The sequence below is a fragment of the Primulina huaijiensis genome, chromosome 2 (genome assembly GCF_012295235.1).
Source record: "Primulina huaijiensis isolate GDHJ02 chromosome 2, ASM1229523v2, whole genome shotgun sequence".
Lineage (NCBI taxonomy): Eukaryota > Viridiplantae > Streptophyta > Magnoliopsida > Lamiales > Gesneriaceae > Primulina > Primulina huaijiensis.
This window is the reverse complement of record NC_133307.1, coordinates 27,278,790-27,303,511: the sequence shown is the minus strand read 5'-3', so window position 1 is coordinate 27,303,511 and position 24,722 is coordinate 27,278,790. Positions and strand designations below refer to the sequence as shown.

General features: G+C 30.9%; 2 protein-coding genes and 1 long non-coding RNA gene across 5 annotated transcripts; 2 read left to right on the top strand and 1 right to left on the bottom strand.

Annotated features, from left to right (window-relative positions):
- Positions 1 to 1,158: 1,158 nt before the first annotated feature.
- LOC140961019 (uncharacterized) lies at positions 1,159 to 2,226 on the bottom strand. Its single transcript, XR_012172282.1, has 2 exons — positions 2,148 to 2,226; positions 1,159 to 1,647 (listed from the first exon to the last, which is right to left on the bottom strand). It is a non-coding gene; the product is annotated as an uncharacterized lncRNA (long non-coding RNA).
- Positions 2,227 to 9,346: 7,120 nt separating this feature from the next.
- Positions 9,347 to 12,141, top strand: LOC140971187 (pentatricopeptide repeat-containing protein At2g13600-like). Of its 3 annotated transcripts, none has more exons than XM_073433307.1 (2): positions 9,347 to 11,445; positions 11,692 to 12,141. In XM_073433307.1, the coding sequence occupies exon 1, from the start codon at positions 9,477 to 9,479 to the stop codon at positions 10,986 to 10,988; it is 1,512 nt and encodes a 503-aa protein (XP_073289408.1). In that variant the 5' UTR covers positions 9,347 to 9,476; the 3' UTR covers positions 10,989 to 11,445; positions 11,692 to 12,141. The 3 variants fall into 3 exon arrangements, with proteins under 3 accessions (XP_073289408.1, XP_073289407.1, XP_073289406.1); XM_073433306.1 differs by having other exon boundaries at positions 11,561 to 12,141; XM_073433305.1 differs by having other exon boundaries at positions 11,547 to 12,141.
- Positions 12,142 to 16,688: 4,547 nt separating this feature from the next.
- LOC140961014 (cytokinin riboside 5'-monophosphate phosphoribohydrolase LOG3-like) lies at positions 16,689 to 19,890 on the top strand. Its single transcript, XM_073419342.1, has 7 exons — positions 16,689 to 17,076; positions 17,878 to 17,975; positions 18,169 to 18,199; positions 18,865 to 18,964; positions 19,210 to 19,280; positions 19,356 to 19,499; positions 19,582 to 19,890. Exons 1-7 carry the CDS (start codon positions 16,957 to 16,959, stop codon positions 19,672 to 19,674), a joined length of 657 nt encoding a protein of 218 aa, XP_073275443.1. The 5' UTR covers positions 16,689 to 16,956; the 3' UTR covers positions 19,675 to 19,890.
- Positions 19,891 to 24,722: the final 4,832 nt, after the last annotated feature.

Here is a 24,722-nt window from a genome sequence, read left to right as displayed (position 1 = left end):
AAAATAAAAATAGAAATATAGTTTTTTCACATTTACTCACAAATAATATTATAATAATACGTATTATATTCCACATATATTAAAAATTTGATTTAAAAAATCTTTATTTGTTACAATGATTTTGTTTAATAATTATAAACTATTGGTTGAAAATAAATTACATAACAATTAGAAAAAACTAGAATGCCAACAAGTTTTCAATACGTCATTTATATAAAATTCAAAAGAACCAACGCTATCTTCAACACTATTTCTAGAAATAAGAATCGATTTTTATATAACCTCATAATTAGGTGCGAATCTTATGTAAAGCCAAGCATAATAGAATTTTTTTTAATTATATTATTTACATATAAATTTTTTTATTTTGTTAATTAAATTTTTTTAAAAAAATAAATATATAGTATTATTTAATTTTTTAAAAACATATCTGAACTTAATTCAACTTCAATAATTTAAATACGAAAAATAATATTTGGGCTGATCCGATTTGGTTAAGTCCCATAAGCGGACAATGTTTATTCTTTTGCTTATTATGAGGCAATACAAATATAAAAAATTATAAATATGAGTGATTATGTATTAATATTTATACATGACATCTATATTATTTATATTTTCATATTATATTATTAAGTATGAGACCATTAGAGTTTAATTCAATAATTACCCTTCTTATCTTACTAAAAACCTACTCAAGTCACTCCATATTTTACATAGAAAAAAAATCTAAACAAAAATTCTCGAGATCTTGTTCAGCGAGCAAGGAAAAGTTCAGGAAGCAAGAGTGGTTTATGACCGAGAAAGTGGTAGGTCGAAGGGGTTTGGGTTTGTAACTTACAATAATTCACCTGATGAGGTCAACAATGCCATTGAATCATTGGATGGAATTGTAAGTATTCACACACACACACACACACACACACACATATATATCACGTGGAATCATGGTTTGTTGTTGCTACTTTTGTTGGTTGATTTCGATTCCTGGAGGTTATATGCGTGCATGTTGGAAAAGAAGTAAATTACATAGCATTTTTTCTGTTATATATATTTTTCTATATTTGCAGTCCATGTCACGTGGGTGGGCGTATACGTTTAATTTCCAATTAGCAATTAACTTCACATATCTTGGCAAGTCTCGACTGATCTATCTCGTGAACAAGGAATGCGATCTTTATTCATTCAAACATTTTATCTTACAACACAGTAATATTCATCCAACATCGATAAGGTTTTTTTTAATCATTAATCAACCTTAAACGATGATGGAAACAGCTTGCAACATAAAGTATTACAAGACAATTATAACTAGAATTTAACAAGCAAATTAAAGCACGCAGCAGGAAGATCATCTTAACTCATGATCATTATTGAAAACCAAATGAAAACTAAGCTTGGCGACATACGAGATTTGAATCGAACCAGTCTTGGATATCACGTGACGAGTTTAAAAAATTACGCATGTGGGGAATAGGGAGGTCGATTTTCGAAACATGCAGTGACCCGAACAACAATCTTCATCAATCTCACAACGAGTGGTTAGAGCACTTGGGCTAAGAGGATCAATGCAATCTTGAAGGAGTTTCCTCGATGGAGTAGTCGCCATCACCATTGATGAAGTACTCATTCTTATGAGTCCCGAATCTGCAAATATACGTATTTAATATTCAATTCTTATCAATTGAAATTTTGATCTCTATCTCTCTTCAATTTTGGTCTTTTATATTGTCAAAAAGTTAGTATTAGTCCTATATATTTCAATTGCTCACAATTTTACGAAAGTTACATAGTATCACACTACATACATCAACATGGTATATTTCAATTTTTCAAAATGTTAGAATACTTTTTTTCGAGAGTATTGGTGTGACACTAGAAACATCAACGACGTGTTGTTGACATGCTGGTGGAACATGGAAAAATGACTAGGATCGCAGGAAAAACAAAAGTAAAAGCAAATATATCAACATGTGTAATAAATATATTGCGCCGATGACATGGATTTATGTTTGTGTATATATAAAATGATTCTGATTGCACTCCATATTTTAATTAATGAAGTCGTAACTAAATACCAAATTGAGCATTATTGTGATTAAAAACAAGAAAAATAGTGTTAAAGATAATAAGAGAAAGAGAGTTACTTGGCGTAGAAACCAAAAGGAGACACAAGAAAGCTAGCTTGAGTAATGCCTTCTCCATTGATGTGTTTTGATTGAATTTAAAGTCCAGGAGACATCCTTTTATAGTAGGAAATTGCCATACTTTTAGGGAATATATGCATTATTATATAAAGAAATTATTGAGTAGTTCATATTAAAAAATAGATGAAGTACAGTATCATGATTAAATATTTATCACATGGGAATCGTTTCATCGATCGGAGATATTTTGATAATTAAATGTGAATTATATATGTTATCATTAATTTATTTGAGGTAAAAACTTGTGTGAGACGGTTTCACGGGTCGTATTTTGTGAGACGGATATCTTATTTGGGTCATCCATGAAAAAATATTATTTTTTATGCTAAGAGTATTACTTTTTATTGTGAATATCAGTAGGGTTGACTCGTGTCACAGATAAAGATTCGTGAAACTGTCTCACAAGAGACCTATTCTTTATTTGAACACTGTTTGAAGGACAATTTAATTCATTATTTTCTTTTCAAAATCATACATATTAAAGGCAAAAACTTGTGTGAGACGGTCTCACGCGTCGTATTTGTGAGACGGATCTCTTATTTGGGTCATCCATGAAAAAGTATTACTTTTTATGTTAAGAGTATTACTTTTTATTGTGAATATGAGTAGGGTTGACCCGTCTCACAGATTAAGATCCGTGAGACGGACCCACTCCATATTAAATTGTTTTTATTTTTAACAACATCGAATTTTATAATTTTTAAAAATAGGTTTTGAATCTTGAATATCGCGTTGCAGAATATATGTTATTCTTTAAAAATGATATGCAAACACATTCTTTTAAGAGGAAATAAAGATTCAATCTCAAAAATTTTGAATATAATTTTTTGGAGATGAAAATCATGGAATTATTTTATTTGACAATTGCTAAAAACAAACCTAAAATACGTGTTTGTATTTAATTACAATTTTCAATGTGATGATTGCATAACTTAAATAATCGCTTGTAATATTCTTTGCAGACGTACATAAACTAAAATTAATATCAATCAAGATCTGCGTGATATTTGTTAAATAAGTCAACGTACTCAATTAACAGATAGAAAATCAGTTTTGATGAAAACAAAGATATGACAAGTCGTCTGTTCCAAGTTCAAACAAACCAAAACCATGAATATTGCATGGTTAAGATAGTCGTTAAATACAAACGACAAAAATATTTAATGTCTCTCCAATTTAGGAAAATACAAAAACTTCTATGAGATCGTCTCGCGTGTCAATTTTGTGAGACAAATCTCAAACTTAATCCAACCGATGAAAAAAATATTACTTTCTCATTCTAGGACAAAGTACACCAGTCTTTCCAGAAAACGATATGGAGTCTCGAAGAGATCAAATATGAACGTTGGTATAAGCTGACATAAAAGAGCTTGATATCCTTGAAGGGAAAAAAATACGAAGAAAAGATGGTGATCAAGAACACACAAAAAAAAAAAAAAAAACATATATGTGTTATTTAAGAATGCACTAATGTTCTCATATGACCATAGATGTTCATTCTCTCATGTACAGAAACATTAATTCTCATGCTTACACTACACAAGTAATCGTTTTAAAACAAGGAGCATTTTCGTGCATTCGAGCACAACTTGATACTTGATTGTCATATCAGATCATCATAATCAACGTGCTCGTCGTGCAACAACTTGTTTCACACTCTTATTCAACTTTCATATAAGTTTGATAAGAACAATGGTAGAAATTAGAGTTGATCAGCCGAGTTGTCGTCTGGTTGATCAATAGTAGGTCAGTTAGGACTTGTCGTCCTTAATGATTGAGTATGTTAAGAGTCTCAGTTGAGAGTAACTCATCGGCTGAAATGAGTTTATACAACATGATTGTATAAATATAAGTCTTCTATTGGAATCTTTCTGAAGACAAAAGAATAAGAAACGTAGAGGAATTCGGTCCTCGAACTTTCAGAAACAAATCTATATGTTCTTTTATTTGTTTTACACAATCAGTTCTGACACAGACTTGGTTTCTTTCAATTATAGTTATTGTCACAATTTATTTTAAAATTATTTGATTCATCATTTTAGATCAAAAAATAATTTTATCATTTAATAATCCAATCATGAAACATTTTTTAATAGTCTCAAACTTATCTTAACACTAGCATTTAAATGACATAGACTACTCCTGTTATTCATTTACTATAACTATATGAATTGTTATTTTAGTGCCTATTAATTGTGGGAAGAATCAAAATGAATCAAACTAAATATATATTTTATGATTTGGAGTACATATATTAAGTAGTCAAAGTATTATGTTAATATTTAAATTCCCAACGAGAATCGCTTGTTATTGTTTATTATTTAGAGGAAAACTGATTTTATTATGTTCTAACCGGATCCATGTGTATTATGTACATCATTTCATTGCCTCTAACTATTATTTAATCACCGTTGATTGTTGGAAGAATAAAATAAAATAAATTCAAATTAATATATACTTTTTAATTTGCATCTAATGAGAGGAAATATTTTTAAATTCAACCACATAATAATAGCAAATAAATAACTTAAAGATAAAGGATACATCCGATCCCCATACAAATATTTTTGGATATAATAATAAAAGTTAATGTTAATTTTGAAATAATTTAAATAAAAATTAATCTAGACACATATTTTTAAGGGAGAGCTCCAAAAAAAAAAAAAATTGTTTTGGAATTTTTTCATCCAATAACATTTTAATCATTGAAAAATCATATTTTTTACTGTTTCTTAAATTAACGTGCAAGATAGTGTGTGTGACTTGTGTGTATCCCCTACATCTTTAAATTATTTATTTATTTATTATTATCATCATCATCGTGTTGTTATTGACTTTAGACGATTCGATTCGATTCTTCCCAAAATCAATAGGTATTTTGGACAAGCGATCCTCATGAGTATTTAGATACCAACATAATAATTTTTTTAGCATAACATAAGAGATAAAAATTGAGAAAACCACAATTACACTAGTTAAGAATAGAGCAAGGAGCAAATAATATAAGAAATGTAGTCCAGATTTTTAACACAAATTAATTGTTGGATCTAGCTAATAAGTTTCCGTGATAACAAAACAATGATTAAGTTAAGAACAAGTAAAATTAATAAAAACCCATATCAATTGTAAGCAAAATCTGACATAGGAAAGTACAGGATAAAATGTTTTGCATAATTGAAGTATCAGCCCTGCTGAAGATTAGCTAAAGGCTAAAGCATAAAGGAACCTTGCTAAATAATTGGAAGAAGGCATAAAGCAACCTTGCTAAATTCTTATTTGAAAACTGTAGGAGGATTTGGACCATCTACTGTGGCCGAGATGATTGGAAGAAGGCATAAAGCAACCTTGCTAAAATCTTATTTGAAAACTGTACGAGGATTTGGATCATCTACTGTGACCGAGATGATCATCTCGTATAAAAAATATATATCACCAGATACTGTGTTTTCAATTGAAGTTCCAAATCCACTGTATGATACTCGTAAAAAAATCTTAACCGTGTAACAAGGTGATGTTATACGGTTCGTAACAGATATTCAAAGGCGTTTCAATTATTTCTAACAAAGTCGCAGAGCTCAACCAAGAGCATTAACTGTACAAGTACTATATTTGGTAAAGAGCCAGTAAAACATTGAATGACAGACAAAGGAAAGTCGATTGAAGTTAGACTTATGTACAAAATCATTATTTTTACTTTCATTCACTCATATAATTTTATATTCACTCATATAATTGTATAACAAGTGATAAAAAGAGTGAATATGTCCTTGTAACTATCATATTAATTTTCGTATGAACAGATCTGTGAGTCATAAGTTTGCTACGGGTTTCAGCTGAGTAAAGATAATCTCAGCTGAATTTCGACTATACAAGTTATTGTATTATCCAAAATTTTCTATTAGGTATCTTTCTACACAAGAAAAATAAGAAACATAGAAATATTTAGCCTTGAACTTCCAAACAAATTATTATCTTATTTACATTATGTTATTTAGTTATTTATTGCCATCAACTAGGAATGGCAATGGGTCGGGGTGGGGACAGGTTTGTCATCCCCATCCCCGCCCTCGATTTATATCCCCGCCCCCATCCCCGGCACCATCCCCGATTCTACCAAATCGGGGAATCCCCATCCCCGACCCTGCGGGATGGGATCCCCTCCCCCATCTCCATCCCTGCTTGAATTTTTTTTATAAGTATTTATTGAATTGACACAAATTTTTTTTAATTTGACTTAAAAAATATTGATACAAAAATTCAACGACATACATAAAACTTACATAACGTTAATAATCAATAGTTCAATATTCTCAAAAAAAAATATCCATAGTTCCAATAAACTGGACTACTGGAGGCATGAATGGGAGAATGAGAATTGAGGGGTTAGGTTAGATATTTTTTTTTGGTATATTATTATTATTATTATCATCGGGACGGGTTCAGGGATGGGGATATCATCCACATACACGCCCCCGAACCCCGAAACCGATAGCTCTCGCCTGAAACCGCACCGTTTTGGGTTTTGGGGAAAATTGCCTTCCCTACCATCAACTTAGCTATTCATTTATCCTAGTACAATCCTTCCACACTTTATGAAATCATTTTAAAGTGATCTGCAGAGTTCAACTGATAGAGAATCCTTATTTCAGTTGAGAATACGTTCTCAATAGTTTTAACAATCACAACATTGATATCTCATTTTTTAATGAAAAATATGATACATGAACAAATCTCATTCAAGCGCATTCAGTTGCTCAGGATTTTGACATGTGGTATATCATTACATATGAATCCATGAAGATCATGAAAGCAACACTTTTGTTTTCATCACAAAAAGCGCTCCTAAGATTGCTGAAAACCCAATGATAGAATGAACAATAGAATATAATAAATGAACAAATCTGGATAATGTGACCAAATATATTCTTTACAAAACTTTATACAAGGACATGTTTTGCAAGATCAAGATGGGTGCCACATCCAAGGACGAAGCTAGAACTTATTTTGAATATGAGGATTTTTTTTCAAAATAATTAATCGTCAAAAAATGAAAATATTAATATATATTTTTCACATTTCCTCACAAATAATGTTAATAATAATATTTATTACATTCGACATATATTAAAAAATTGATTTAAAAAATCTTAATTTGTTACGATGATTTTTTTAATAATTATTAACTGTTGGTTGAAAATAAATTACATAACAATTAGAAAAAACTAGAATGCCAAAAGATTTTCAATACGTCATCTATAACAAATTCCGAAGAATCAACTCTTATTTTCAACATTATATCGTGAAATAAAAATTGATCTTTATATAACCTCATGACTAGGTGCAAATCTGTTGTGAGGGGAAGCCTAATAGAAAATTTTAAATTATATGATTTAAATATAAATTTTTTTATTTTGTAATTAAAATTTTAAAAATCATAAATATTTATATCCCCAAAAAATGTTCTTTAATTTTTAAACACAAAACTTTTGTGGGACAGTCTCACGATTTAATTTTGTGAAAAATATCTCTTATTTGGGTTACTCATGAGAAAAATATTATTTTTATGTCAAAAGTATTACACAAAGACGATCTCACGATTTAATTTTGTGAGACATATCTCCTATTTGGGTCACCCATTAAAAAAATATTAATTTTTATGCCAAAAATATTACTTATTATCGTAAATATATACATGGTTGACACGTCTTATGATTAAAGATCCGTGAAACCGTTTCACAAGAGACCTGTTATTTTTTAAAATATATATGAAGTTAATTCAACTTCAATAATTTAAATGCGAAAAATAATATTTGGGCTGATTCGATTTGGTTTTGTCCATATATGAAGAGATTTTATTCTTTTATTTATTATCGTAAATATATACATGGTTGACCCGTCTTACGAATAAATATCCGTGAAATCATTTCACAAAAATCTTGTTATTCTTTTACTTTATAGATTTATCCCACCACTCTTCACTAATTAAGCCCAATATTTATAAAAATTTAAATTTTTTTTCCAGACTAATATTAATTTATAACTTGATTTTACATATAACTACAATTAATTACAAAAAACTAGGATTTTAAATATATATTTAAAAAAATGACATCAACCATATAATTTTTACTAAAAAAAAATTAGTTTTATACAGAATAAGACATTTGTGATAAAAAAAAAAAAGTTATTAAAATTTAAATTTATTACAATAAAATATAAAAAAAGATATTTTATATATTATTTAACATAAATTTACATAAAATCTATTCTAAAACTATTATTTTAAAAGTTGAGGGACGGGCAGTTGACGCTCCGTCCCTATTCACATCCAAAGAAATTGAACAGAATTGAACCCAACCATGTGAATGAAATGATCAAATCAAAGAAAACAAATTAAAAATCACGATGCAAAAGTTAGACATAAAGATAATAAAGTCAAGAAAGATATTTAATGAGTTTGATGAATGCTTCAGTATCATGCTTATTGAGTAATTGACCGGGGAAAGAAATAGAACAATAGATAGTTCTAGATGTGGCAATGAGATTTGAACACCATTTCCGTGAGAGGATCCAAATATCTTAACAAACTTGGGTTGTACGATTTATTTGTTGATCTAAAAACTTATGAGTTCGAGCTATGAATTTCAAAGAATAAAGAACAATCTGCATCTCAATTAACCAAAACTCTAGCTACTGCTATTAAGTCACTATCAGAGCAGAGAACTGAACAACTTATCATGAAAAAAAAATCCTAAGGACATATCAAAACCCTCGTCGCAAACACAAATTCAAGGAGTCAATCGTGGGAGAAACGGACATTTCATAGCTGCAGAGCATATTGTAAAAAGATGAGAATAAGAAAAAAAATTGAGATGAGAAAAGATTCTCAGCGAAATGTAAAAAAATATTAAACCTTTGACCAATCTAGAAGTGAATTAGACCTGTATTTTTTTGATTAGGTATACGGTCTCATGAATCTTTATCTGTGAAACAGATCAACCCTACCGATATTCACAATAAAAAATAATACTCTTAGCATAAAAAATAATAGTTTTTCTTGGATGACCCAAATAAAAGATCTGTCTCACAAAATATGATCTGTGAGACCGTTTCACACTGTCTATTTTTTTTACCCTTATGTTTACTAATAGCTAAAATAAGGTATTGTCGTAAATTTGTAATCCAATTTGAATCAGATTCAGCCTATTCTTTCCGGAAAATCTTGGGATTTTAATCATAATAGCTGATTTCCAGTTTGGTAGAAATTATATGGTGCAAAGAAGGTTCAATCTCAACTCAACCAAATCAATATATGTTTCCACGATCTTCAAATCCCCCTTTTCACGTACTCTACACGCGGGTATTCATTTTCCCGAAATTGTGGATACAGGGCATTCTTTAAGCAGTCGAAAGAATGAAATTCTGGTGAGACTCACCCAAAAAATGTCACATCTTTCGCTCAAAGGAGAGGTTGATCATGCGAGAAAGATTTTTGATCAAATGAGGGTGAGGGATTTAGTTTCATGGAATGTGATGATCAGGTGCTATGCTGAGAATGGAATGGTTGAAAATGCGAGAGAGTTGTTCGATGCAATGCCTGAGAGGAGTTCATTTTCGTGGAACACAATGATCATGGCTTGTATGCTAGCAGAGAGAATTTACATGGCGTTGAAGCTATTTGTGGTAATGCCTGACAAAGATGTGGTGAGCTGGACGGCTATGATTACTGGATTGTGCCGTTCTTCGCTTGTCGATGACGCCTGGCGATTGTTTAAACAAATGCCTGATGCCAATTCCGTTTCTTGGTCTTGTATCGTGTCAGGTTTTCAACAAAATGGCTTCGCGAATGAGAGCTTGATGGTGTTCAAAGAAATGTTGTTGGTAGGAATTCACCCGACTCCTCATTTGTTCTCAAGTGCGCTATCCGCTTGTGCCGATCTGGCAATGGTTTCAATGAGTGAGCAAATATACTGTCAGCTTCTTAGACGAGGCTTTCATGGCAACACAAATGTCGGGAACTCAGCTATTTCTATGTTTGTCAAAGTCGGAAGCATTCACCATGCAAGGGCTGTTTTTCTTGACTTAGACAAACCTGATCTTGTGTCGTGGAATGCTATGATTACTGGTTTTTCCCAGCATGGGTATGGGATTGAAGCAATGATGGCTTTCCATCAGATGCAAAAAGCTCGGTTTTATCCTGATAGTATTAGCTATATGGGAGTTTTACACGGTTGTAGCCATTGCGGGTTTGTGAAGGAAGGGAGGCGGTATTTTCTCTCAATGAAAATGGATTCTGGGATTTCTCCGGGACCCGAACATCTTTCCACTATGGTAGACATGTACGCACGTGCTGGAAAACTTAAAGAAGCATATACAGTTATCATGGAGCTTCCTTTTGAGCCAACATCAATCTTTTGGAGGGCATTATTAAATGGATGTAGGATTTGGGGTGATTTTAAGTTGGGTGTCTTTGCGGTTGAGCAAATACTGAAAATTGAACGGTTCAATTCTAGTGCATGTTCAATGGTTATTAATATTATGGCTTTGGCTGGAAAATGGAAGGAGGTCGCAACAATGCGGCAACTTATGAAGGAAACAGAGGTTAAAAAGGAGTTGGGCTGTAGTTGGATTAATATGAGGGGGATAAATCATTTATTTACTACAGGGGACCAAGCACATCCAAAGGGAGATCAGATTTTCCAGATTGTTGAGTTATTGGCATATGATGGAGCTAGAGAACATTCGGAAACAAGGGGATTTTTGGATATCGAAATTTGTTAATGCTGTATATTCTTGTGAGTTGATATTACATCATAACCATTTCCTAGAAATCTTTCTGAAAAGATGATCTTTGGCAATCTCAGAATTGATTTTGAGGAACTTTCATGTCATAAGAATGGAAGGATAAATCCACTATATGATAGTTAGACTCAACAGGGAACCAATTATGCATACCTGAAAAGTGAGGACAAACAAGATCAGAGCAAATAAGAGAGCATATTTTTTTTTCTGATATATGATGCATAAAAAATGTTAAATACATAAAAGAATTGAAAAAATGAGGGATTGCTCTTGGTCGACCCTCTGTGGCTCGACGCGAAAATAGGCTAATCTTTTGTCTTTAAACTCGAACAATGAACAACAATGAAGCAGAAGGAATCAAGAAGATGCCAAGCTTATAATTCTTCAGCAACTTCAATAGCAAGATCCTATGTAATGTTCTCTCCTGCATGGAAAGGTGCGCATATATTCCATCAGCACAAAATTTTATTTCATTTCAAATCGTTTCTATTGATTTTTATTACGCTAACGTCGTGTTTATCTATTTCTTCAATACAGGACATTTTTTTTAGTACAATGTGGGGGAGGGGGATCGAACATACATCTACGAGTTACACAGATGAGACCACCAACACTGGGCTACAAGCCCGGTCTCTCAAGACATGACATTATGCTTCTCAAACATAGTTTGAAGAAGCTTAAGTTACGAGGAAATGCTACATACCACCTTTTTGTTTCAGGTAAGATGACTATCCAGTGCATGAAAAGAACTACATTTTGCATCATATTTGGAACATACAAGATTAGTATATTATGATTAGTACTAAGCACGCATTGGACTATGTGGTCTGGGTTTATTCGCCCCATGGTTTATTTACTCGAGCTCAGATTTGGCCCCATTGAACATCGATCTTATGCTGCGATTTTGTAATCGAATTCGAATCTGTCTTCTATGTGTTCTTGAATTCTAAAAGCCAAAGCAATGTATAACAACTATAGTCGTCATTATGATCTCCCAAGATGAAGCCACTAACGCTCACTCCAACCGGGGGCTATTCTCTGAGCCAGGTTGAAGCACAACTCTGGCACAGTACTGTAGTAGCGCCGATGCTTTCGTTCACATATAATTTTTACGGTTTTTGTTTTATTGTAATTATTATTTAGGGATATAATTTACGATTAATTTTGTTATTCATTATATTATTTTTTAAAATATAATTTTGAATAATAGTTACTTTTATTATAAAGTTATTGTCTAATTGTTAAACTAATACTTAATTTATTATTATATTAAATTAGTTATCAAAATTAATTCAAATAATTTTAAAATAAATTAAATTAGTTATTTGTGTTAATTAATTGTTTTAATTGAATCAATGACATAAAAAAATTAAGCACTAATTTAATGTATTATTAAATAATATTTTGAGAATATTCAAACCGATGAGATGGAGATAAATTTTATATTTGATGAAAACCTGCATTAAAATTTTATAAATGAGTTGGAGTAGCAATCTTCACCCTTCCAAGCATGGATCTGATTATGGAAATGCCCAATAAAGTTTATTTATTGAATGAAAGTTTGAATCAAATATGTAGTGCCACTGCCACCTAAATGATTATTTTTGACAACTTTATTTCTTCTCTTCTTTTGACTTGTTGCCACAAAGGGGGGAGACATTTACTATTCCACAGTTCACTGTTTGTCCCACTGATCTGGAAAAAAGAAATATGAAAATAACCAATGAATGAGGAATAAATCTCTTCTACTGTTCACTGCAATCACTGTTCCTTTTGACCTGCCCCAAATAAAAAAGAACGTTCCAGATTATATAAATCTTTTTACAGTAGAAAATATTAAGTGTCTTGATTTCGATCTCGAAGCTAAATTTTGTATATGCTCCATGGTTTAAAATCGATTAATTTTTTTTAGACTGAAGCTCGAAATTCGTAAAGTCACGTCTCCATTTAAATTAAACATCGACAAACGGGAATAGATATATTCAGTAAGGATGAAATGGTTTTTTGGAAAAAAATGAATTCCAAACTTTAATTGTAATAATTTCATAAATCAAATTTGATTGTAAATTTTACAAAAAAAATTTTGTGAGAGAGTCTCGCGAATCAATTTTATGATAAGAGTATTTTGTTGATTCGATCTATACAAAAAATATTATTTTTTATATTAACGGATACTCAAATATACGGAGAGACATACCGGGAATCCCCGAAATCTATGTTTATATATAACAAAAGAGTGTGTTTGATTTAGATTGTAAATAGAAGAATCTTGGTGACGAGGCTCTTTCGGTGGCAGTGGTCGACAAAAATGTGGCCCACTCGTCTGGTGAATGACTCGACGTGAGCTTAAAAGTATATTTGCCATTGTCATAACTGTATTAACTGCCAGAACCAAATCCCACTTGGATTAGATGCCATCCAGAATTAAGATTGGTGGACCCATCGAATCTTACGAGGTTTTGTTCTGATTAGGATCATTTATATACTCTTGTCTTTTAAATAATTTGGTTGGAAAAATTGAAATTAAATTAAATTTTATGTGTGTTTGAATAAGTACAATTTTATATCTATCTATCTATCTATAGTGCATGTTAAAGCGTGGCACTTTTAAAGCTGATATTTTACGCCAATCTAATTTTTTCAAAAATATCTCTGTCAATTTTTTTTTAAAAAAAATAATATTTTTCATCTAATAAAAATACCATAAAGATTCTTTAAAAACCATGAAAAAATCATTTTTAGTAAAATTTTAAAATTTACCATATCTCAGTTATAAGATATAACAACTATCATATTTTTTTTCTTTCAAAAAAATATAAAATTACTAAAAAATTTCTTTATTCTTATCTATTTATTTGAATTAGAAAATAATTATATGATATATTGCTGTAATTTTGACATTACTCTTTAAACTTTCACTACTCTTTGAAAAAAACCCTATGATTATATCATAATCCAATTAATTTTTTTTGTATAAATTTAAACTAATTCCCATATCAAATATCATCAATATCCATATACCTTTGGTGTGAAATTGTTCTACACATGTTTACATGACGTAGTGCTTAAGGTAAAATATATCTTCAACGAGAGAATAAATATATATAAATCACGTTCTCTAACACTTTTAGGTCGTAATATTTCCCAAAAAATTACTTTCCAAGCAACAAAAAGAATAAAATCAAACATAGACATTTAGGGGTTCGATTGACGTTTAATAAAAGTTGAAGGGTTAGAAATGAATATGTGTAGAAATTCTGATTCCAAAAACAGAGGCTGCCATAGTCCCCTAACCTCCTCCCATTTTAGACGACATTCCTGCACAATTTAATAATCAGGTCAAAAACCACACTACTTTTTCCATTTCTGAGTCCATCTGTCCCTACCAATTATTCAATTAAATTCCAAGACATTATGCTTTCAAAGAATGGACATTTTCAAAAATATATATTTTCTTTTTTATTTTTATTTTTAAAAAAACAGTGGAATCATCATAGAATTCGAATTGCATGTTAAATATTTAATTCAAGATATGACGAGTCCAATAAGTCGTTGACTCTGGAGGGAATCATTTTTAATAATTTAATTTGAAAAATTAAGTTTTCTCAATTCTCACTTGAAAAGATAAGTGGTTTAAGGTGATCATAATTATTAAATTCAGTTCTGATCTAAAGATTGTATAATAATTACCATATGCTATTTACTTTCATTTATACATCCGAAATCGGGTTCGATTGATATCGACTCAAAATATAATATTTGTATTGATACTTTATTTAGAAGCAAAAAAATTGATACAAAAATAATATATATATTTAGTTGAGATTGGCGAGTGAACTTGAATAATTAATGATTCCGAAATGTTAAATTCAGCATCTTTAAAATGATTGTTTTCATTAAAAAAAATTCCTCTTAAACTATACCTTTTTTTTTTAATCAACGAGACCTTCTCTTAATGAAAGACACTACTTTTCATATGGATGGATTTGTCTCCTGCATTAGCTTTGTCCCTTGACATTATCATTTGAGTCATAACTATTATTTTTTCTTTGTAATTTTAGTTATTATTTTATACGTCGATTTGGTGGTGACATGATACTGATGTGTATTGTGTCATTTCAACACATCGGTAGAAAAAAAGAATAAAATTATAAAAAAAAACGAAAAATACAACACTGATACATAAATTTAATTTAACAATACAAATGAACCAAAATTATCATAATATAATAAAATAAACAAATAAAATCAAATTATAAAATTTTCTTCGAGTTGTCATCAAATGACAACTGTAACATCATTACCAAAATGTTAACATCATTACCAAAATGTATTATGGTCTTAATCCTCGAGTTATTACTTGAGTGACAACTAGCCTTGTGTTTTTAACATACATTCCAATATTAGATTATGATACTTGAATATCTTCCACAAAATACAAAAATTTGTGTGAGAAGGACTCACAGGTCGTATTTTGTAAGACAGATATCTTATTTGGATCATTCATGAAAAAAATATTACTTTTTATGCTAAAAGTATTACTTTTAATTGTGAATACCGGTCGGGTTGACCCGTCTCACATATAAAGATTCGTGAGAGTACTGTCTCACAAGAGACCTACTCATTCCAAAATTTTGTCCCACGAGTTGTCGCTCTATGAATACCCTTTTGTTTTCGCTGACTTTGTTACCTTCTCATTATTGTGGATTAATGCGTAATAACTTTTTATTTTTATTTTGAGATCCAATACATTTTGTAATTATGTAAGCAAAAACCTTTTTATGTAAGCAAAATTCTTTACAGACACATTTATATATTTTAATTGAAGGTAAAAAAATCAATACATATCCTGATATCGTGCCACCTTTTTATGGCACAAAGGCTTCAACTTAACAGCATTATGTCTTGTAATTATGTAAGCAAAAACCTTTTTCCTATTGTCTTTTACGTAATCCCCCCATCAACAGAGAACCGTTGTTTGACCCGAATCTAAATGGATTTCATCAAAGATTTTGACCCAAACTTAGCTGTCGAAGGTGGTTTGTCTTTTTCCTTCCATCTCCAACTTTACTTTCTCGTTGCATGTTACATAAATTTAAAAAGAAATGTTTGTTCATTTCCATTTAAAATTTTTAAGCATGTATGCTATCGCAACTTATGTCCAAGAAAAAGTAAGGCTGAAGTTGCTATGAATTTGTGTGTGTATAAATAAATGTTACTTTATTTTAAAATGAATTATTAAAAAACTGTTAATTGATTATATTCATTAAAATGAAAAAAAAAATATTCAAATTGTGTTCGGGTGGAAATGTGACTTTTTATTATTATTAATTATAATTTATAATATCACAAATATCTTCTGGTAAAAATTTACGAAAATATGGAAAATAATGGGCATAATTTCTTTTTTATTTTGATGAAAATAACCTTCTACTATGAGCCAACCAAGTCAATAGTTACACGAGAACTCAAAAACCATAAGAAGCAAGACTATTAGCTATTTGATTGACACCACTATCGACGAATATAATCAATCTGTGCCAATATTCTAGTGGTTTAAACTTTGAAATATGAAAATAAAATCGGATGATGATTCAAAAAATATATAAAAGGATCTATCAAATTTTACCAATAAAATAATCATATAGAGATTCAGCAGCACATGGGTCGAGGAAACTAGTGAGTATTAAAGAAAGACCACCCAATCCCAATGCTGCTGGAGAGGAAGCGCAGGAGTCGCAACCCATAACCATTTCCAGTCTCTGTCTTCTTAGATGCAAATTATTATCAACTTTTTTAGCAATGAAATACGCGTTAAACCCACTTATTGGGAGGATGTTATGTGTATTTCTGTAATCAAGGTTCTTCTTTTATTTTAAGTGGTTACGCATATTAGTAATAAGGGACAAAAGGGACAGAATTTTATAGAAACCAAGAACCGAGAGAAATGGAGAGAGAGAACGAAGGAAAAGCATCGAAATTCAAGAGAGTTTGTGTCTTTTGTGGGAGTAGTCAAGGCAAGAAAACCAGCTATCGAGAATCCGCCATTGAGCTTGGCAAAGTTTTGGTATTACTCGTATTTCCATTTCTCTAATGTTGAGTGAGTTTATTCAACCATTTTTTGATTTAAGAACGAATGGTTTCTCAAAAACTTAAAGGTCGAGTCTTTGGCAAGGAATTGTATGTCCCAATGTTGCTGAAGATTGAAGGACACTTATATCTCTGCTTTTGAATGATTTCATGGGGTTTTGCATTTTGTGGTTCTTTTGTTTTGATACGTTGCTTATTGGTTTGATTCTTCTTTTGCCCTTTAATATTCTGAAATATTTTCAAGCTGTACATTTTGCATGCAGATTTGGTGTTCGTCATCACTTCGATTTTTTTTTTTTGAATTTCATTGGTATTCTTTTAAAACACTTGGTAGTTTGCCTATTGAATCTAAGAAATCTCTCCATTACGACCAGCTTGGCTAGCTCAATGAGTTTTCTGAGCCTGATCCTGGATTTGGAAGATCTCATCTTTGTCCATCATTATATTTTCTTGGTATGTATAAAGAATTTAAAATTCTCCAAGACAAACTTTCATTCAGAACTATCTGAAATACCAGCACTGACGGTGAATTTCACCATTTTCTTTTCCTCAGTAGATACCAACATATGAATATACATACGACAAATACTACTTCTACTACTGGTAGCTTAATGTAGACTATGATTAAATCTTGTTAAGTGAAATTCAACTCACTGGAAGATTGTGATAACTTTCACATGGTTAACTGACAAATATTAATGGTTAACGCCTGTGCAGACTTACACAAAAGTCTTCATTCTTGGAACTTTGGGCTAATCTGTTTTGAGTGTATGTCAAGGTTTCTAAGAACATTGATTTGGTGTATGGAGGGGGCAGCATAGGCCTAATGGGATTGGTCTCACAAGCTGTTCACGATGGTGGTCGCCACGTAATCGGGTGACCTTTCTTTTTCCTTTTTCTTGTATTGTAATCATATTTATTGACTATTTGTCTTAAACAGATATTAAAACATCAAAACGATAAAAGAGATTTCTGAATTATTAATGTAGTTTTAGTCGGTTTATGTGATTGGTTTTGTTAATCCTTCACTAGAATTGACTTTTTTGTCTTGTTATTGTCTCCTCTGCAGCGTGATTCCCAAGACTCTCATGCCCCGAGAGGTATGTCTGCTAGGATTAAAAAAACTTGGCCCCGTTTCTTATCTACTAAACTAGCCATTTACCAAAGCTTTTATTAACCTTTGGTTTTACCATTCTATCTTGGCCCGTTTCTTATCTAAACTAGCCATTTACCAAAGCTTTTATTAACCTTTGGTTTTACTATTCTATATTTACATCTCATTTGTTATTGTAGTTACTTGTTTTCAAAGTTCTTGATCTGTTTTAACATTCTGCCACAGGAAAATGTGACTGATCTTTGATTTTTTCTATGTTGTTTACTGTTCTTGATTTTTGGACCTTGAATCTGACAAAATCGAAGCGTCCTTGTGTTTTGGTTGGTCCTTGACAACTTTATCTTTCAAACAGTACTTGGATTAGATCATTTAGGTGGCTGCTGTTTTTCACTACGATTCATGCATATTTTTGGACTTCAAATGTTTATCTTTGATTTTTCTTTTTCTGTTCACCCAACCTCGGTCTTGTACTTTTATTCCATTTAAAATGTATCCATGTTTTGTTCGTTCAACCCCTTTCTTGTACTTTTATTCCATTTAAAATGTATCTGTGATCTAATTTTTTAATTCTTTTTATTTAATAAAGTTAAACTTTATTAGTAACTTTGATGAAAAAATCATTTCTTGATGGGAACGAGTACTCTTTTGTAGTTAACTGGTGTAACAGTAGGGGAAGTGAAGGCAGTGGCAGATATGCACCAAAGGAAAGCTGAGATGGCTAGGCATTCAGATGCCTTTATTGCCTTACCAGGTTTAAATCTGCACATTTGTGCTAAAGTTTCCCAAGTCAAAGATTCGTATTTTATTTTTATCATATAAATAAATAACGGCATGCGAAATTGCTCAAAAAATTATGGAATCTGCCACCTCATTACAGTTGAAATAAACATTTGGATGGGTTTTTCTCTTAATGTTTAGGCTTTCAGGTAGCATTTGACTAATTGATAAGTCTATTATTTATTGATCACAATCTGTGAATTGTGTTGATGCGTATAGGTGGTTATGGAACTTTGGAGGAACTACTTGAAGTGATAACGTGGGCTCAGCTGGGAATCCACGATAAACCGGTTCGTCAAAAATTAGACGAAATTAGTGAGAAAAGGATAGAGTTTGAATCTGAAAGCCGTATGTGCCATTTGCAGGTAGGATTGCTGAATGTGGATGGATACTATAACTCATTGCTGTCATTCGTCGACAAAGCAGTAGAGGAAGGCTTCGTTAGTCCAAATGCTCGTCATATCATTGTGTCTGCACCAACTCCAAAGGAGCTGGTTAGAAGATTGGAGGTAACAATTGTTTGTCTGCTGGAAGATTTTTTTATAGAATGTATCTTTGTGTTATGATTGCTTAAATTTATGTCAATTGCAGGAGTACGTGCCTTGCCATGAAAGAGTTGCTTCAAAAGTGAGTTGGGAGATGGAGCAGCTCGGCTACACCCATGATCACGATATTTCGAGGTGAAAGAGCTGAATGGATTTGCAGCAAGAAGAGGGCTAATTCTAAGTCTTCAGATTCTTCCCATAGGGGGGATAAATTTTGTTGTAAATTTATCCGGAAATTCGACTGTCTTCCTAGCTATTTTGCCCTTCACATTGAGATTAAACTTGGTCTACTCTCTAAGTTGTAACTAGATGCTTTATGTAATTTAATTTTCATTTAATGGCAACTAATATATCATAATCCTCTTACATGAACAATGATGTTTGATCACTAAACAATTTATAAAACTATAATTTAATACGAAATTTGCGTGTAGCCTGCACTATATCTGACTGGAGTTCAATGCAAAACATGAATTATTGAAGGGGACAAAATTAAGTGTAGTACAAGAAAAGAGGTAAATAGGGACCATTTCCATTTGTGTTGCAAACTTGTATCAACTAATTCTCTGTTTGTTTGCTGCTGGGAAATGAACTTTGATCCACGAACAACATTGATCCCACCAAAGATAAGAAACAAAATAATATGTTGCATAGTTCTCCAAACGCAATGCTTGATATTATTATATATGTCTCATCATTTCAGTGGCGGAGCTGGGCTAAAATCTTAATATTTCCGAGCTCTGTTTTATTTTCTTTTTTTTACTTGAGCTATCTGGGCTATATATGATTTGAGCTAAAATCTCGATGTAAAAAAATTTAAAATAGAAGAGCCCACCCGGGTTCATACATGTAGTTCCGCACTTGGTCCCATATAAAGAGTTATGTTGAGCAACAGACATTACTGCTACTGCCTAACATGAGTCATGTTGGGTTTGTGTATACCTGAATGTGAGTAAATCATATCAGAAACGAAAGTAAAACCGATTAATCAATTTCCGAGTTTAGATTTTTTCCTTAAAAATCTATTCTTGAATTCTGAGAAAAATAATCAATTAATTGAAATATTTGAGAATTACTGATATCTATTCAATTTTATTAAAGTTGAGGACATGATAGTAACCACTAGAAAGGACACCAACTTTTTTTTCAACTTTACCATTATATGATATTAATATTACACTTTTATTATTTGTTTTTTTAAAATCTCAACACACACTTTTATTTTTATTTTTTTTATTTCAACAATTCAAATATCAATTTAGTCCCTCCATAATTTGTCAAATTTCATTTTAGTCAATCGATAATGATAAAAAATATTGTACACACGCATCGTGTGTGCAGAGCAACTAGTTATAATTATTCTTGTGCTTGTGTTGAGGTGTTTTTAGTTAGAATAACAGAGTTTTTGAATAATTATTAGGTTTGAAAATAATTATTTGTTGGAAAATTTTGATATAATTGAATTTTTCTAGATAGGTAAATCACAGAATGAAGAAAAAACAATAAAGTTATTTTTAAACCATAAGAGCACACATCAACAAATAAAAAACATATACCGATTGCAGTATAGGGTGAGTAAGATATCGATTTCAACCAAAATAACCGACCGAACTGAATTAATTTGAAAAACCGATTCGGTTTATTCGAAAAATCGGTTTTAGTTTTATATACTATCGTTTGTTCGGTTCAGTTTCAATTTTTAATATAAAACTTCAGTGAACCAAAAATGCCGAAGATAAAAGAGTTTGGTTGATTATGTTACCGACCACAATAACCGATTTTTTTTGTTTGATTTGATTTTTCGAAAAAAAAAGTTCGAATAATTAGATTTTAGAAAAATCGATTCAGTTTTAATCTAATAGTCACACCCCTATCACTATCTAACACGGAGCCAGAGTCAACCTCAGGTTCTTTTGAGATAGACATGTATATGACTATAGGGGTGTATATATTAATACATATTTGTCAAACTTAAGATATTATTTTTTTTTAAAGAAAGATACTATTTAATTTATATTTATTTTTGGCAAAAACTTGTGTGAGACGGTATCACGGGTCGTATTTTGTGAGATAAATATCTTATTTGGGTCATCCATGAAAAAATATTACTTTTATGCTAAGAGTATTACTTTTTATTGTCAATATCGACATGGTTGATCCGTATCACAGATAAAAATTCGTGAGACCGTTTCACAAGAGACCTACTCTTTATTTTTTTTGTTTCAAACGTTGATGTAAGATTTGAATCTTGAAAAGATATTGTACAACTATATTTAAGGTAAATGAGAAATTTGAGGACACGTAACTCTTGACGAATGGGAAGTTTCCTACGCACGATAGAATTTGAATTGGAATGGGAATCTAAATTTATGGAAAATATTTGCCTATAAATAGTCCCAAAATCATGGGTTTCTTTGAACCATAATATTAGTATTGAGAGAGTGAATTCTTCGTTAGAAGGTCAGAATTATTAATTCAAAGTTTATATAAAATTTAGTGCTAAAAATTTTGAAGTTTGCTGTTATTGATTATAATTTTGAATATCTTCTGCAAGTAATATTATATGATCATAATTTGAGTTTCTGTTTGCTAAACATCTTGCACAAAAACTCTTGTGAGACGGTCTCACGGATCAATTTCGTGGGTCGAATTTCTTATTTGGATCATCCATGAAAAAAATTATTTTTTATGCTAAGAATATTACTTTTATTGTTAATATCGGTAAGGTTGACCCGTTTCATAGATAAAGATTCGTGAGATCGTTTCACAAGATACCTACTCAACATCTTGCAATAGATCTATTGACTTACAAAGCCTTTTTGTTTATATATGCATATTTATTTTACAAATATATAATGTATATTAGATAAGGAATGATTGGATCTTTGTATTTATTTTCCGGTCAATAGATTTTAAACTTCAAAGTTTTTTCAATTTTCTTCATGTTAATTATTATTATTTTTGGAATATTGTTAGTGCTCGATTTATATATTTATGATTTATGAAATAGAGTTGGAAAAAGACTTGTGCTTGATTTCGATATGAAATCCCACAATCTGCTTAATATGGACCATTGAAAATGATAATTTTCTTAGTTTTTCTGGCTTATAAAAATTTTTGAACACTTGGTTTCAAAAACCAATTTTCTCAAATATCATGTGATATTAGTAGTTTGAACTTGACTCTAGTGGTGAAGTTAATAGTATCCCGGGTACATCACAAAAAACTTGATGTTTTGTTTGTTGTACAATTTCAAGTTTTTAAAATTGTATCATCATTATCAATTATAGTTTTTATCAAAACGACAATACAAGTCAAGTGTTCAATTTCCATGATTTGCAAATTGTTGCAAATATTAGGAGGAAATTGTTGATGACAACCATGCATCAATAGAGGAATCCAAATGGTATTTGGACTGCTCTATTGTCGGGTAGTTGATCTTGACTTTCAGATCAATTACAAAATCGACATATTGTCGTTATGATAAAAACTATTGATAATGATTGTACACGTAGAATTGACATCTTGTCGTTATAATAAAAACTACTGATAATGATCGTACACGTAAAATGTTTTGTAGTCATATGATCATAAAACATTAAGTTTACTGATTTGACATGGGATTATCAGGAACTATAGGTTTATCGTCCAAGACATTGGATCCAATTCAGACATTGATACACAATATCTCCCAAATTACTTCCCAGCACAACACCTCCTTAATTAGCTCCCAGCAAATTATTCTCTTGTTGTGATTAAGGTATGCGTTGTCAAGATCTATTTCTTACTCCCCGTGCCTCCCTTTTTAACCATTTTATGTTGCACTTTTCTACAAGTTTTTTTTCAAGGCGTGGTCCATGCATCCACGATACCTCTTGGCACGCCTGTCATAGGGCTTAAGTCGCGCAAGAAGCACTTTTGTTTGATTAAAACAAAAATGTGAGGTCTATTTGTGTTTTCACAATAAAAAAATAATCTATAAAGTTCATAATTGTTTTATTTATATTAAAAATATTTTTAAAAAAAAACTAATTGAGGCCTATACCATGATGACCCTTAAAACTCTGCTATCTTCCCCAACCATGTGACTATAGTTCAAAAACTCTTTATTTGTTTAAATAAAAATTTAGACTGATGAAATGAAACTCTTGGAGTAAATATTTTAAAATTAGTTGCTAAAAACAGAATATTTAACTTGAAACTTTGGTCTTGAATTTAGACAAATGAGTAGCTCAATTGAGATTGGAGGTCGAGAAGTCCCAAAGTTTGAAACTTTTTGCTATTTTGTATTTGTTATCCAAAAGACTGAGGATATTTTAGAGTATATAGATTATATGATTAAAGCAGAGCGGATGAAATGAAAAATAACATCAGAAGTTTTATGTGATAAAAGGATATATGTGCTATTGAAAGTAAAATGTTACAAGACTATTCTTCAACCAGCTATACTTTATGGCTAAGAGTGTTGGACTACTACATGACTGTATATGCATAAGATGACGGTAGCAGAGATGCGTATGCCAAGATGGATTTGAATGTGTGGTAAAACACGCAAGAATAGAATTAGAAATGAAAGTATTACATTAGGAAGAGACATCTAATATTATTTGGTCATGTGAGGAAGAGACTAAACACTGTCCCAATCTGATATATCTTAGATTGACAAGTTAATCGAAAGAGTAGAAAGAGAGGTAGACAATTGAAAACTTGGATAAATATGATTAAGGTAGATCTTTGTTTAAGAGATTACATTTGAGAAAATCGCTTAGTTTGAAGATCTGATATTCATGTAGCCGACCTCACAACTAACCGTAATGTGATATGATGATGATCTATAAAATCTTACACGAATATGTATCGATTAATTTTGAGTTGTATCACATATATTTTTATTTTTTTACATGTATAATTTCTTACATCATGTACACCTAAAGTTTACCATTTCGTCGGTTCGGTTAACGATCGAATCAAATTTTATAAAACCGATAAATCTTTATTATAAAACCAAACAAAACAAAACCGATTAAAAATCGGCTGGCCATAACAAAAATATAGTATGAATGTTACAAATATTATTTACACCTATATATAAAATTAAATCGGTTCAACAATTTTTTTAAATTCAAAAACCAAAATTGTTCGATTTAACCGATAATTTTGAAAATTAAAACTAAATATCCCAATGAA